At 56.8% G+C, this 13,881-nt stretch overlaps 1 protein-coding gene across 1 annotated transcript; it reads left to right on the plus strand.

The window, feature by feature from the left end:
- The first annotated feature begins 3,752 nt into the window (after window positions 1–3,752).
- Window positions 3,753–8,849, plus strand: SLC32A1 (solute carrier family 32 member 1). The gene is made up of 2 exons (XM_028525021.2): window positions 3,753–4,690; window positions 6,932–8,849. Exons 1-2 carry the CDS (start codon window positions 4,298–4,300, stop codon window positions 8,117–8,119), a joined length of 1,581 nt encoding a protein of 526 aa, XP_028380822.1. The 5' UTR covers window positions 3,753–4,297; the 3' UTR covers window positions 8,120–8,849.
- The last annotated feature ends 5,032 nt before the right edge of the window (window positions 8,850–13,881 follow it).

Consider the following 13,881-nt stretch of genomic DNA (forward strand, 5'->3'; position numbering starts at 1 on the left):
ATCACAGTGATGTGCTACAGAAACATCCACCGGTTGCCTCTCCAGCGCCCCCAGCTGGGGACCTGGCCTGCACATGTTGAACCCGGTGACCTTTTTGACCTTTGGGTTTGCAGGTCCAGACACCCAATGCACTGAGCCACACCAGCCAGGGCAGCGTGTTCCTTCTATGTCTCCTGCACCCCTTCCCTCTCTTTGTTCTCTCCCCTTTTCCCATTCGGTAACCATGTCAGAGTTTGCCTGCATCTCGGGTGCCTGACTGTCAGTCTCAGTGTGGACTGTGCGAGTGCGTGTCCCTGTGTCTGGGTGTCTGCCACTGTGTGTATAACAGACACATGTCTATCTCCATGTCCATGCCTGTCCTGGTTCTGCCGCGTGTCTCAGCCTGTTACCCGTGATCCTGCCCATAGGGATGGACCTATGGGTGCCTCTCCTGGTGTCTTTGTGTGGCGGGCAGTCTCGGCACAAATCTCGCACATGTCCGTGTGCGTGCTGGCCTGTCCTTGACCCGCGTGTGCTGCTCCGTCGATCTGCATAGACCTGCCCTTGTGCTCGAAGCTGTGTGTTGGCCTCATTCCTTTGTGCACCTGTCAGTTGGCCTGTCATTCTCTGTGTGTGAGTGTATGTGTGTTGTGTTTCAACTCAGGGGGCCGAGCTGCTGCAAATTCTTCTCACGAGGGTGCCCTTAGAGCTATTAGGACAATTTGGAGGCTGATGGCTTCGCTAGAGCAGAGCCCAGCTCATTACCAGCTAGGTAGGTCATCCTATTTGTCTCCTGGGGCTGACAGCCAGGTCCCCTGCCCTCTGCCCTACTCCCGACTTCCATTTCTTTCCCTCCAGGTTGGCGTGGGACTGGAGGGGTGAGGACGGGGAGGTGGGGCGAAGACAGAGCAGTGTGCATTCCAACTCACTCCGACTAATCACAGGCTTTTCCTTGCACACTGATTTTCCCTCAGGCAGCAAGAAGTGGCCGCTGGGTATAACAATACCAACAACAACAACAACAACAACAATAAAAAATAATTGCTACCACGCACTGGGCGCTTAGCCTGTGCCAAGCGTTTTATATGCAACGTCTCATAGAATTCTCTCCACATGCAGTTGTTATTATTTTCACATTTAATTGATGAGAAAATGGAAGCTAAGAGAAGCTAGGTAAGTATTCCGACATCACACAGCCGGTCTTTGGTGGAGCAGGACAGTCCAGCGAGGGGTGGGCTGCTTGGGAACCTGCTGCCCAGGGAAGAAGGGAAAGGAGGCGTTCCTTCCGCAGCAGCCGGCATGCAATTACAGCCAGAAGAACTGGACTCTGACTTCAAGTGGCATCTTTTTTGACAGAGAAGTGGCCAGACACCAAGCAAGCAGGGAGGGCAGATGGAAGGACAAAATGAGGTCGTGGCAGGGAAGGCACAGGCAGGGTGCAGGGATTCCTGGGTCCTGGCCTGGCTCCACCCTGGATGCTGGGTGACCCTGAGCAGGACACCTCCCCGCCAGGCTGGGTGCGCTCATCCGTACACTGAGGATGAAGACACGGCTGTGCTGGGAGGTTTCAGGGGTGGTTTCATCATCGCAGACAGGATGACTGGACAGAATGCCCTCTCAAGAGCCCCCTACACCCAAGAACTGGGGAGGAGAGCACAGACAGGACCATGCTTGGGTGGTCTTGGTGATTCCCACAACGGCCAGAAGGGAGCCACGCGCATAGTAGGGCTGTGAGAAGGAGTGCCGAATAAAGGAATGAACAATGAATTTCTCACTACTGAAATAACTACACTGTCCACACAGGGTGCTGTGGCAGTGACCATCACAAGGGAAAAAGGAAAGAAAGGGTAAACGCTTTGGACGATCACAAAAGCCATGAATTGGCAACGACCAACGGATACATGGATGTCATTGATTCACTTGTCCTGGAAGTCTTCAACCGCCACCTTCAAGCCTGGGGGGTTGTGGGGGGAACTAGGGGACTCTAGTTTCTGTCCCGATTACCCGGTGGGGTCCTAGAGAATTTAGACAGGAACAGAAGTGGAGGGAACAGAAGGATTAGGAGGTGAAGACAGTCTATAGGAATCTGAGGAACAGGCTCTTTCTCCCCAGAATCCGGGGACTGGGGCTTGGGGGTGGGGTTCTGAGTACCAGGACAAATCTCTGGGATGAGAGATCAGTTCTGTCTCAAAGCCTCTTTGGAGGAGAGGACCTCCCTGTGGTGGGGGGTGGGGGGGAGGGTCTCTATCTTGTCTCTGACCTGAGTCCTATCAGCACTCTGAAGGTCTGTGTTTGCGGAAGGTCTCTATGGAGATCTTATCCTAGTTGGGGGTGGGCGGGTCTTCAGGTTAGAGCCAGGAGGGTTATTGTCTTAGTTTCTGCCAGGCAGGCTCTTGGGGGGATTTAAGGGGTATATCGGGAGGGATTAGGAACATCTCTGTTCCGTGTGGCGGAGGTTTCCTAACTGGAGAGGAGACCCCACCAGACTGTGGGGCAGTGGGGAGGAGGAGGAGGAGGAGGGAGGGGACTTCGGGCGGAGAGCCTGTCTTGTCCTGGCAGCTCCAGCGCGCTGGTCAGAGCCCTCAGGCCGCCCTACTTGTGCGCTGACTGTGAGCTAATCTAGAAACACTGCAAGGGAGGAGGACACTGGGGTTCTCCGAGAGTCAGGGCCTCCGAAGAGAGAGGCTGAGGGGTCCTTTCCCTTCCTTCAGATCGTCCCCACCCGACGCTGCCCCCCGTGACGGCGGCTAGACCTCCCTCGCCTGGGCTGGGGCAGCGGGGTGGGAAAAGGCACAGCTCACGGCTTAGCAGGGGCCGGGGCGGGAGCCCAGCTGGGAGCGGGCACCGCGACCCTTCCGGGGCAGCGGACCGCAGGAAGCCACGACTGCGAAAGGACTGACACGGGCAAAAACGCAGGGGATCCGTTCGGAAACATGCACACGAAATCCAGCACACAAGCGCTGCACACGCACTGGCTCAACCGCGAACAAATGATACACTTAGAGAATACACACAGTGACCAAATCTCGCCCTCGGAATCCACTCAGATCCAGCCGGTATCAATATCTGATACAGTATCGGTCTTTGTCTCTTACCCTTGCACGCGTAACACACCCGCACACCGCACGTAACAGAAACAGTCTAGGTTTCCACGGCCCCGCAGCCGCCGTGCCAACGGAGCCCGAGCGCCCCGAGCCCGCTGCAAGCGCGTCCTTCCTCCTCGGTGGACACCGAGGCTGGCGAGAGGTCCCCTCATTAGGTCCTGCCTCCTGCCAGACCCCCCAAAAGAAAAGAAAAAGCCAACCTTTCGTCTCCACTCTGCACACGTTTGGGGAGCGGTTGGGGACGAGCAGCCCGAAGATCGGCTTCCATCGCTGCATCCTGGACGGGCGGAGGCAGTCCCAGTGACCCAGGCCGGGCTAAGCATCCTTGAGAGCGGTCCGCGACAGACACTTCTGTTTCCAAGTGGGGCTCGAGGCCGGTTTTCAGTGCCAGTGATGGGTGCCGGGGAGGCTCCTCGCCCCCCAGACGGCCGCGCAGTCGGCGACAGGTAACCGTCCTGCGGCCTTTCAGGGTCTAGACCGGCCCGTGGCCGTGGAATCTGGGGCTGAAAGGCTCCGGGACTCCGGAAGGGGTTGTCTGGACCGCGGGGCCGCGGGACCGCGAGAATCAGCACGACCCGGCCCCCTCCCTCCCTGCGGAGGCGAAGTGGGAAGGGCCAGGACCCGAGCTTAGCACCTCCCCCAGAAATGCAGCACTCCGGCCCCCACCCGTCTTCTGCACCCCTCCTTCGCGTGCTCCTTCCTGCTGCCTTCTCGTGGGCGCCCTTTTGCCCCCCACTTCAAGTCTCCCGAGTTCTTGAATCCCCCCTTTTCTTCCCCTTGCCCCCTCCTCACCCCTCTGCCTCCGAGTGGTTCCCCCTCCTCATCACTGCCCCCCCCTCACACACCACAGCCTCCTGATTCCGAGGGGCGGGAGCGCATTGGGCTGCGCACGGGTGGGGGCGCCGCGCCAGCTTCGCGTAGCTGCTCTGACGCCGCCGCCCGCCGCCCGCCGCCGCCGCAGCCCGAGGAGCCCCGCGGCAGCTCCGCAGTGCGCTCGCCGCCGCTCCGCCAGACCCGCGGCCGGCCAGCACAGGGTCAGCCCGGAGGGAGCCTCAAACGCCAGCCGAGGGGGGTCATGAGCCAGAGCGCCCCGAGGCACTGCGGGGAAAGCAGGCGAAGATAGCGGCCTCGAGCGCCCCTGGCCCCCGCCGCTTTGCCGCGCGTTCCCCGCGTTCTCAGCCGCTTCTGTCCTTTCCCTGGACCCCGCCGCCGCCATGGCGACCCTGCTCCGCAGCAAGCTGTCTAACGTGGCCACGTCCGTGTCCAACAAGTCGCAGGCCAAGGTGAGCGGCATGTTCGCCAGGATGGGTTTCCAGGCGGCCACGGACGAGGAGGCGGTGGGGTTCGCGCACTGCGACGACCTGGACTTCGAGCACCGCCAGGGCCTGCAGATGGACATCCTGAAAAGCGAGGGCGAGCCCTGCGGGGACGAGGGCGCCGAGCCGCCCGTCGAGGGAGACATCCATTACCAGCGTGGTGGCGGCGCGCCCCTGCCGCCCTCGGGCTCCAAGGACCAGGCCATGGGGGCTGGTGGCGAGTTCGGGGGCCAGGACAAGCCCAAGATCACGGCGTGGGAGGCAGGCTGGAACGTGACCAACGCTATCCAGGTGAGCCGGGGATTCCCAGCTCTCCCCCCCCCCCCCCCAAGCTCCGTGTACCAGGCCCTACCTTCCGTCCACCACCGGGTCCCCAGGTGACCTGAGCAGGAAGACCCCGTCCTGTACCCGGGATCTCCCCCTTTCCCCATCCCTCCCAGCCCTGTGCGGGAATCTACGCCCCCAGGTGGTGTCTCCGGTCCTGAACCGCACAACACCCCGCGGACCCAGTTAGGCTGAGGTTCGGTCAGAGACACCTGCCCTGAGACCCGGCAAAAGGGAGGGAAACAGAAGCAGGGGATCTGGGAGGGGTGAGGGAGAAAGAAAATCAGGGTTGGAGGGAAGGGTTTTGTCTGGGACTCCGGAATGGATTCACAGCTTCATTTTCGGGAGGAAAGGAGAGGGAAAATTCGCTGAGCTGGGAGTCTCCTTCCTGACACACCTGCATATGCACGCACGCACTATTTAGGGAGGCGCACACGCCCACAGCCATCCTCCCCCAGGAACAAACGCCGGGTGCAGGTGCATGCAGCACGCATCTGTATCGGGACCACAGGATTATCCTCCAACTCACCTTCCTCGTCCCTGCACCTCCAGCACGCAGAAGCACATAGCCGTACACACAAGCACACGCACACAAACCCATTTGGACATAACACGCGCGCACAGAGGTACAAAGTGTGCGCACACAAGTGTGGTCACACAGGCACACATAGTCCGTGGAACCTCAGGTTCACCTGCGCACAGATTCACCCTTCTCTCCCGAAATCCCGGCTACACCGCAAAGAGGAGACCAGCTCCTCCGCATCTGACCTTGGCGAAGCCGCCCCTAAAGGTTCTGAACCTTTTCACCCCCACACTCAACACCCCTCCCCCCACTCCCCACCAGGCGGCGCCGGACTCCTCTGCCAGGAGAAGGGTTGAAGTCTGCACCTCCACCCCCGGAGCTGATCCGAGCCGGGAGGCCGCAGCTCTCGCTGTGGTAGAGGCCTCAGCCCCAGGCGCCCGCAGGCGCTGTGGCTTGCCTCCCCTTACTGCGTCCCCGAAGAGCACGGTCGTTGGGGTGCAGGACGTGGGTTTACCGGGAGCGCGAGGCCGCGGCGGGGTTGCTTCGGGACCCGGGCTCTGTGGGACTTCCTGGGGCCCTGCGCACTAAGTGGTCGGTCCCGAGGCGCTTCCTTCTCCAGGACCCGGGGACACAGCCAGGCGACACCAAGGACGTGGGGTGGGTGGCGCCCGCCACGGTTGCCTCTGCGCCTTCCCGGCGTCATCTTTGCAGGCCCCGTTCCGTAGTCCCGGGAGGAAGCCAGCGGGGGAGGCTGGAGGCCCGGAGGCCGCGGGAACCCTGGATTTCGTTAGCTTTTCTTCCCCCTGTGGACTCTAAACCCTCCTTCCACAGCTCTGCCCGCCTGATTCCACTGCGTCTAGTTACAGATCCCGACTCGGTTCAGCCTTTCACACCGCGCTCATCCTGCTGGCCTCTCCTGTTCCCCTTAATCCCCTTCTCAGGGATGGGCCTCTCCGACCCTACTCCCGCCTGCCCTCAAGACTTCCTATCTCCAGCCCTGCCTCCCCCGCCCCCCACCCTCACATCCTAGAGCCCTACGCAAAATCCCTCACGTTCCCTACGTTCTTGCCTCCTCGTGGCTGGCCTCACACTCCGACCTACCTCCTGTCCACCCTCTTCTTCCACCCACTGCCGCCTTGAATGTTTTCTTCTCCGGTTTGGCCTTCAGGCCCCCGCATTTCCCTCTTTAGATCTGCTGCACCCCCTTGCAGCCCCACCTTGAATCCCGTGCCCCCTCTTCCTAGGCGGCTCAGACTCAGCCCTCACCTGTCTCAGAGCCCTTTCTAACCACGCCCCCTCCAGCACCTTCTCGCCTTTTGCCAGAGTCCCCACTTCAGATTCTGTCCCCAGGAAGCACCCCCGCTGATCTCCACATTCCCGTCCTCTCCTTGTGATTTGACCTCACACGTAGCCCACACCGGTCTCCCCAGCCTTTAGCACACCTTTCCTTCTCTATTCCGTTTTTACACACCTCCCTCCCCACGTCTGACTCAACACCCGCACTCCCGTTTCAGCCTACCTTTAACTTCTGCGGGGCGCGTTCAGCCCAGGACTCACTCGTGTTAGCGCCCCCTACGGGCAATAGCCTTAAGCCACGCCCCCAGCTTTAAGCCACGCCCACAGGCTCCCTATTGCAAAGGCAGTGCCCGCTCAGCGCAGGGTCTGGTTGCCTCTTCGCTCCACAGGGCATGTTCGTGCTGGGTTTGCCCTACGCCATTCTGCACGGCGGCTACCTGGGGTTGTTCCTCATCATCTTCGCCGCCGTGGTGTGCTGCTACACCGGCAAGATCCTCATCGCATGCCTGTACGAGGAGAACGAGGACGGCGAGGTAGTGCGAGTGCGGGACTCGTATGTGGCCATCGCCAATGCGTGCTGCGCTCCGCGCTTCCCCACGCTGGGTGGCCGCGTGGTGAACGTGGCGCAGATCATCGAGCTAGTAATGACTTGTATCCTGTACGTGGTGGTGAGTGGCAACCTCATGTACAACAGCTTCCCGGGGCTGCCCGTGTCGCAGAAGTCCTGGTCCATCATCGCCACGGCGGTGCTGCTGCCCTGCGCCTTCCTTAAGAACCTCAAGGCTGTGTCCAAGTTCAGCCTGCTGTGCACTTTGGCCCACTTCGTCATCAACATCCTGGTCATCGCCTACTGCCTATCGAGGGCGCGCGACTGGGCCTGGGAGAAGGTCAAGTTCTACATCGACGTCAAGAAGTTTCCCATCTCCATCGGCATCATCGTGTTCAGCTACACGTCGCAGATCTTCCTGCCTTCGCTGGAGGGCAACATGCAACAGCCCAGCGAGTTCCACTGCATGATGAACTGGACGCACATCGCCGCCTGCGTGCTCAAGGGCCTCTTCGCGCTCGTCGCCTACCTCACCTGGGCCGACGAGACCAAGGAGGTCATCACGGATAACCTGCCTGGTTCCATCCGCGCTGTGGTCAACATCTTCCTGGTGGCCAAGGCGCTGTTGTCTTACCCGCTGCCCTTCTTCGCTGCCGTCGAGGTGCTGGAGAAGTCGCTCTTCCAGGAAGGCAGCCGCGCCTTCTTCCCCGCATGCTACGGCGGCGACGGCCGTCTCAAGTCCTGGGGGCTGACGTTGCGCTGCGCGCTGGTCGTCTTCACGCTGCTCATGGCCATCTATGTCCCGCACTTCGCGCTGCTCATGGGCCTCACGGGCAGCCTCACCGGCGCCGGCCTCTGCTTCCTGCTGCCCAGCCTCTTCCACCTGCGTCTTCTCTGGCGCAAGCTGCTGTGGCACCAAGTCTTCTTCGACGTTGCCATCTTCGTCATTGGCGGCATCTGCAGCGTGTCCGGCTTCGTGCACTCGCTCGAGGGCCTCATCGAGGCCTACCGAACCAACGCGGAGGACTAGGGAGCCAGGGCAATCAATCTCCCGCGCTCCTTCCCCTCCCTACCACCCCACCCCCACCAACCCAGTGCGCCCAGCCGCCGCGCTTGGGAAGCCAAGCTTTAAACATCTCTGGTTCCTAGTTTCTTATTATTGGGGATGGGAGTGGGGTGGGAGGGGATAGGGATCCACAATCCCCATAGCGTCTGCGTTTCTCTTGTCCTGTCTTTTCCACAACACCTTGGTTTCAGGGGAGGCGAGGGCGCATTTGTGGGCAGGGTTATCTCACCTTCCACGAGGGGCCCCGACACCTTGGCCCCGTCACCAAGAGTGGTGGGAAGGGAGGGAGAGGGGGCGCAGCTCGCAGGCGCAGAAACCCGACCTTACGACCTTACGGGGACATTTCACAGCTATCCAGTGCTCGGAATCTGCAGCCCAGCCATTTCCTGCAAGAGCGCTTCCCATTCCGTAGACATTTCAACCCTGCAGCGGGAAAGGCTGGCGGGAAATCCCTGTTGGGTGGGCGCTTTCCCCCCAGCGAAGCGGGAGGCAAGAAGCCGCGGCGGGGCCGGCTTGCCTGCGGGTTTTCAGGAATCCAAACTCATCTTGTGCAATTTATCAGGTTGTGGAACTGTTCTGTGCGTGTGGTGTGCTCGTGGTGAATAAGATGAAATGTATATCAGAAAAAAAAATCTATCTCTAATTTAGAGTGCGGTGCATAATTATATCCGCAAATAAAGAAGAAACAATGGTGCCCGCGGCCTCCTGTCAGTTCTGCGTTTTGCATCCGCGGGGATCCCAGCGCTCCTTGGGAGGCGGGGAAGCGGGCTCTGGCCGGCCTGGCCGGCCTGGCGAAGCAGGTGGGCGTGATGAAGCAGCGGTGTTTAAAGGGTCCTGGGAGAGCTCCAGGGAGGAAGACGGATGATTGGTCCGAACCAAGGGCGGCTCTACAGGCTCTTCGACCGCCAGGAAGAGCGTTTGTTTGGAATCTCTCCCCAGGGTTGGATCCATCCCAGAATGTGGTGGATGCTTTCAACCTCCAATTAAAAAAACAATTATGTGCAAAGCACTACACCTTTGTTCAATGAGTATTTATAGACAGCCCATCATAGCTGGGATCTTGCTAGGTTCCAGGAGGAACAAACTCAGTCCTGCCCTGCGGAGCTTCCAGCCTAGTAGAGAGGCAGGCAATCAACAAGGACGTGCAGAAATTCACAGCGTGACTGCCTGGTGTCTAAGGCATCTCTCACTCTAAAGAACACCCCACCCCACCCCTAAGCCCAAGCTGAGGCTTACACAGCCACAGTAAAGAGATCTGGCTGTTTTAGAACCAACAGCCCTGAACCTTTTTTTTTTTTTTTTTTTTGGCACAGCCTGTTTAAGCATGCATCTGCTTGAATTATCCAGTCTTTTTTCATGCAGATATTATCCCACGGAAGGAGCAGCACTCACACTGCCTCCAGGAGTGCCAGTCCTGGAATGGTTAGAGAGGGCTGTGGTTAGACTTTCTAGTTAGGATCAGGAGCCCAGGAAGGCTGGGAGGTTCTCGGGGTTCCTCTCTTGCCCATAGAGAAACCACATAGGAGGTTCTTGGTCTCTACCACCAGGGCAGAGCATCGTTTGGAATGATTTCTCCAGATGCAATTGGTATGGGGAAGAGCCCAGAGAATGCCTAAGCACGGTGTCCATTTCTCCCTGCGGGCTGCCACTGATGTGGGTGCGTGTGCCGGTATGAGAGAGAGCATGCCTATAGGAAGATATGCGTGTGGGGTGAGGGGAAAGCTGTATTTGTGTCTCGTGAGAGCTCTGGTGAATGCCTGTGTGTGCATGTGTGTGCAGAGCACCTCTGCGAGCCTGCCTGTGATAGTGATGGTTTTGAATTACCCTGGTTCTGCTTCCACCGAATGGGAATGGGAATGGGAGCGGGAAGAGGGATAAGACCCCGCCCCTCTGCTGCTCCCGGTTCTGATGATTTAAACGGACCATTGGAGATGTCTGCTTTTTACCTCCCTAACCCCTTTTTGTCACTATGGTCGAGCCTTCAGGATTCGGAGCTGGCAGGAGGACTCTCAGTTTCCAGGACCCCTACACCCTCTGATGTCTCCCAAGCCTGGGGGGTTGATTGTCCCCGCCCCCCCTTCCAAACCCCACCTCCCTTGCTCCTCAGGGGATCCGTGGTCCTTAGGGCGTGCTCTGAGTCCCAGCGCGGTGAGTAGGCTTCAGGGAGAGCCCGAACCCCTGCAGTGGAAGGGAAGGTGGGAATGTCAAGCTGCACCAGCTCCGTCCTTCCCGTCTTTAAAAGGACAAATGAGACACCTGCAGACTCTGAAAAGCTGTGACACCTCCGCGGACCCACCTGGCTCCGCTCCACCTTCTCCTGGCTCCTGGCTTTGTGCTCGACTTGGAGGAGCCCGTGCGTCCCCCGCGTGGGTGCCGAGGGTGGTAGGGGCTGGAGAGCTAGCCTCCTAGTGCTCCTAGGGAAGCACTGCACCGTCGTCTGTAGGACGTTCATCCCCACACTCGCTTTCAGGCAGCCGGGAGAAATAGGGGCGAGTAGATGGGACCCATCTTCACACCCCTCCCCCCAACACCAAAGTGCATGGGTAGAAGCTAAAAGGAAGAACTCCTACGCTGTCCTCGGTCTGCAGTGAGCTTGCCGTCTGAGTCTAAAGATAGACCAGGCAAGATTCATTAGTATAGTTCCCTCCCAAATACCTAGGCATTAAACATCAACAACAGTGCAATTCAGATGGAGCCCGCTGGTAGCCGCACTATCTATGTTAAACTGTATTGAGTCTGAGGCTAAAGGAAAATATTAGCAATACCAATTCTGTCTTTATTTCAAATTGTATTATTTTGTTCATCGTGTTATTTTGAAAACCATAGTTCATTTTGGTTTTTGATTTTTAAAAAAATAACTGCACAAAATGTTACCTTGCTTATTGAATTTTTTGCACCCACTTAAATTTTACTCTCTAAGCAGATGCCTTTCCTGCCTCCCACTGGCCCCAGTCCTGGGTGTGAAGTAGGGTTTGGGAGGTGGGCTCTACTCCCTATAGGTTAGGATTGCGTATTTTCAAGGGTCTGGCTACAATTCCACAGAGATGCTGTGGGTGCCACCCCTGCCAGCTGTGGGGTCCAAAAGGGTCAGGCCAGGAGGGGACTCTGGCCAGGAACACCCCAGCAGGTTGGCCCAGTGGTGCTGAGAGCCCAGCCAAGTCCGGTGAGGTGGGGGCTGGGGGCAGGGAGGAGATAGATCTACACTTCCAGGAGCTCCTGGCAACCCTCTGGGGCTGGCATAGAAACAGGGCAAAGAGATTGAGGACTCTTTGGAGGGGATTACAGGCTGGGCAAGGGAGAGCACAGCTAAAGGAACTATTAGCATCACCCAGTATCTGGTACGAGTTCTGGCAGGCACACAGGATATCTTCATCAAATACTTATGGAGCGCCCTCTCTAGGCCACGCATTGGGCTAAAAACTGTTTTGGGCCCCAGGGGGGCAGCAGTAAAGACAGGGCCTCTGTTGATCCCGACTAAACTCTGTTTTACCAAGACCCTAAACATCTAAGGGCTGGAGGTCAAGTGTGAGGGGAAGGAGCCTAAAATCTCAAAGCTGCCGAGTCCTTATGAAATTCTTGAAGGGTCTGCTGGTCTGCCAGAACTTGTTACCATTTCTCTGTTTTGGTCTTTGGTCATTTTAGCTGGGGTCTCAGCTGGAGCCAAGGCCTTATGCTGAGGGCTGCCCGGAGGACATGAAACTAACTTACCTACAGTATTCTCACCAGCCAAGGCTCTCGCTCACCTGCAGCAAAGGGAACTTGCTCCATGGCGAGCACCTTTTGGGACACTCTGCTCTGACCCCCAGCAAAGTAAAACCAAGGTGACACGAGCTGGTCCTGCAAAAATGAGTAAGATTTGAGAGGCAGATCCCAGGCTGTGTCAACAATGTCTGCAAAGGAACAGGCTACTAAAAGGCCACATGTCCAATAATACTATCAGTGAGTTAGCAGAATCTGGGAGGAAGCTGGAGACCCCGTGCTAAATTCCTAGCCTCCAGCCCAGATCTGCTGCTTGTCTCCTTGGCTACATGGCTATCTCTTCCTTTATTCGGGCAGTTGGCCCAGGGATCCCTGAGCTAGGCCCAGCACAAGGCCGTGATCAGCCATGATGAATCACAGCTCAAAGAGCCCACCCAGTTTGATACCTATTCCCATCATGTCGTCCTGGTCAAGCTTTGGCAGACTGGGTGGCACATGGAACAGTTTTCTTGGAACAGGTTTCTGATGGCTCCATAGTCTTGGGTCCTGCCATGCAGAACCCCTCAGGAGCCAAAGCATATGCATCACCTGATCACCTAAATGTGTGTTTGCTAGTCAGGACAGAGACCAACCTGAGGGCAGCTTAACCAAAAATAAGCTATATTTCCTTTTCACATAAAAATCAGGGCTGGTAAGAGGATCAGACCCATGCTTCTCAAACTTTAATACATGCATGAATCACCTGGAGATCTTGTTAAAATGCAGGTTCCTGATTCAGTAGGTCTCAGTGGGGCTGGAGATTCTGCATTTCTAACAAGTTCCCAGGTTGATGCTGAGACTGCTGGGCTGCAAGCCACACTTGGAGTTAAAGGCCCTGGAGCACTGATTCTCAAACTTTGCTTTGTACTGAAAAGCATCCTGTGCCCACACTTTACCCCATAAGGTAAAACCAGATTCCCTGGAGGGTGGGACCCAGACATCAGCACCTTGGAGGCTTCTCACACAGCAGTCCCTGGTGTGCAGCAATGATCAAAGTGTGCTGGGCACAATATCTCTAGGCATTGACATGCAATTGTAAAGTTCAAAACTTGAAGTCTCCGGGTTAGTTCAAGTAAAGTAAAATCTACTTCTCAGGCTTCAGCCCATTTGATGGGACCCATTCTGTCCATTTCACCACACAGACTCCATTGCATCAGCTCAGCTGCACTGATGTCATCTTTTCCTCACTCGTCCCTCAGTGGGTGTTCCCCAGCCTGGACAGACTTCTGTAAGCTCTTTAGCTTTAGTTGTGTGTGTGTGTGGGGCGGGGGGCGGGGGGGGGGGACATTTATCTGCTGATCATTCCCCACTGTGGGACACTTCAGTAATAATTTGGACCGGGTTTTATCGTAAGTGTTGTTAAAATCTGTAAGGTTTTATAATTGGACCAGCAATATCCATGCCCTGATCACTCTTCACAGTAAAGGGAATTCCAAGAGTGTGGACTCAGTCCTTTTGTCCGCAGTGATTCTGTCAGCCTTTGTCACAGGCATTCTTTTAGCCACTGTGAGAAGGCGTACCCAAATGCTAAAGTATACAAATAACAATGTGAATAAACTTGACCAGACTATTACAAAGGCCCCCAAGGGGGAGGATCACCTGCTTTCTTTTTCTTGGTTACAGCTCTCTGTCTCTCTTTCCAGGGAGAACTCCTTTGTCCATTGTTCTCAGTGGCTCTTGGCTTTGCCTTCTGAGAAGCCCTTTCCTATTCATTATCCTGAAGATCTTGGAGAGTATCTCCTTTCTGGGGTTGCACAACTTCCATGCCCAGCTTCCTTCTGATCACCTTTTGGATCTTATGGTTATATTAGGGGTCAAATACTTACAGAATTTTGGAGTTCGGGCTTGTGTTTTCTTGGCAATACAATTTCCTCAAAGCTCAGTGGTATTGTGAATTGGATTGTGCCTCTCTAAAAGATATGTTTGAAGTCCTAACTTCTGGTGTCTGTAAATGGGACCCTATTTGGAAATAAGGTTTTTGCAGATGT

Source organism: Phyllostomus discolor, chromosome 9, assembly GCF_004126475.2.
Source record: "Phyllostomus discolor isolate MPI-MPIP mPhyDis1 chromosome 9, mPhyDis1.pri.v3, whole genome shotgun sequence".
NCBI lineage: Eukaryota > Metazoa > Chordata > Mammalia > Chiroptera > Phyllostomidae > Phyllostomus > Phyllostomus discolor.

What these genes read in the sequence shown, in the direction of transcription:
- SLC32A1 (XM_028525021.2), top strand. Translation starts at nt 4,298, where the DNA reads ATGGCGACCCTGCTCCGCAGCAAGCTGTCTAACGTGGCCACGTCCGTG. An exon ending in ACGTGACCAACGCTATCCAG is followed by an intron (nt 4,691 to 6,931) that starts GTGAGCCGGGGA and finishes TTCGCTCCACAG; the next exon opens with GGCATGTTCGTGCTGGGTTT.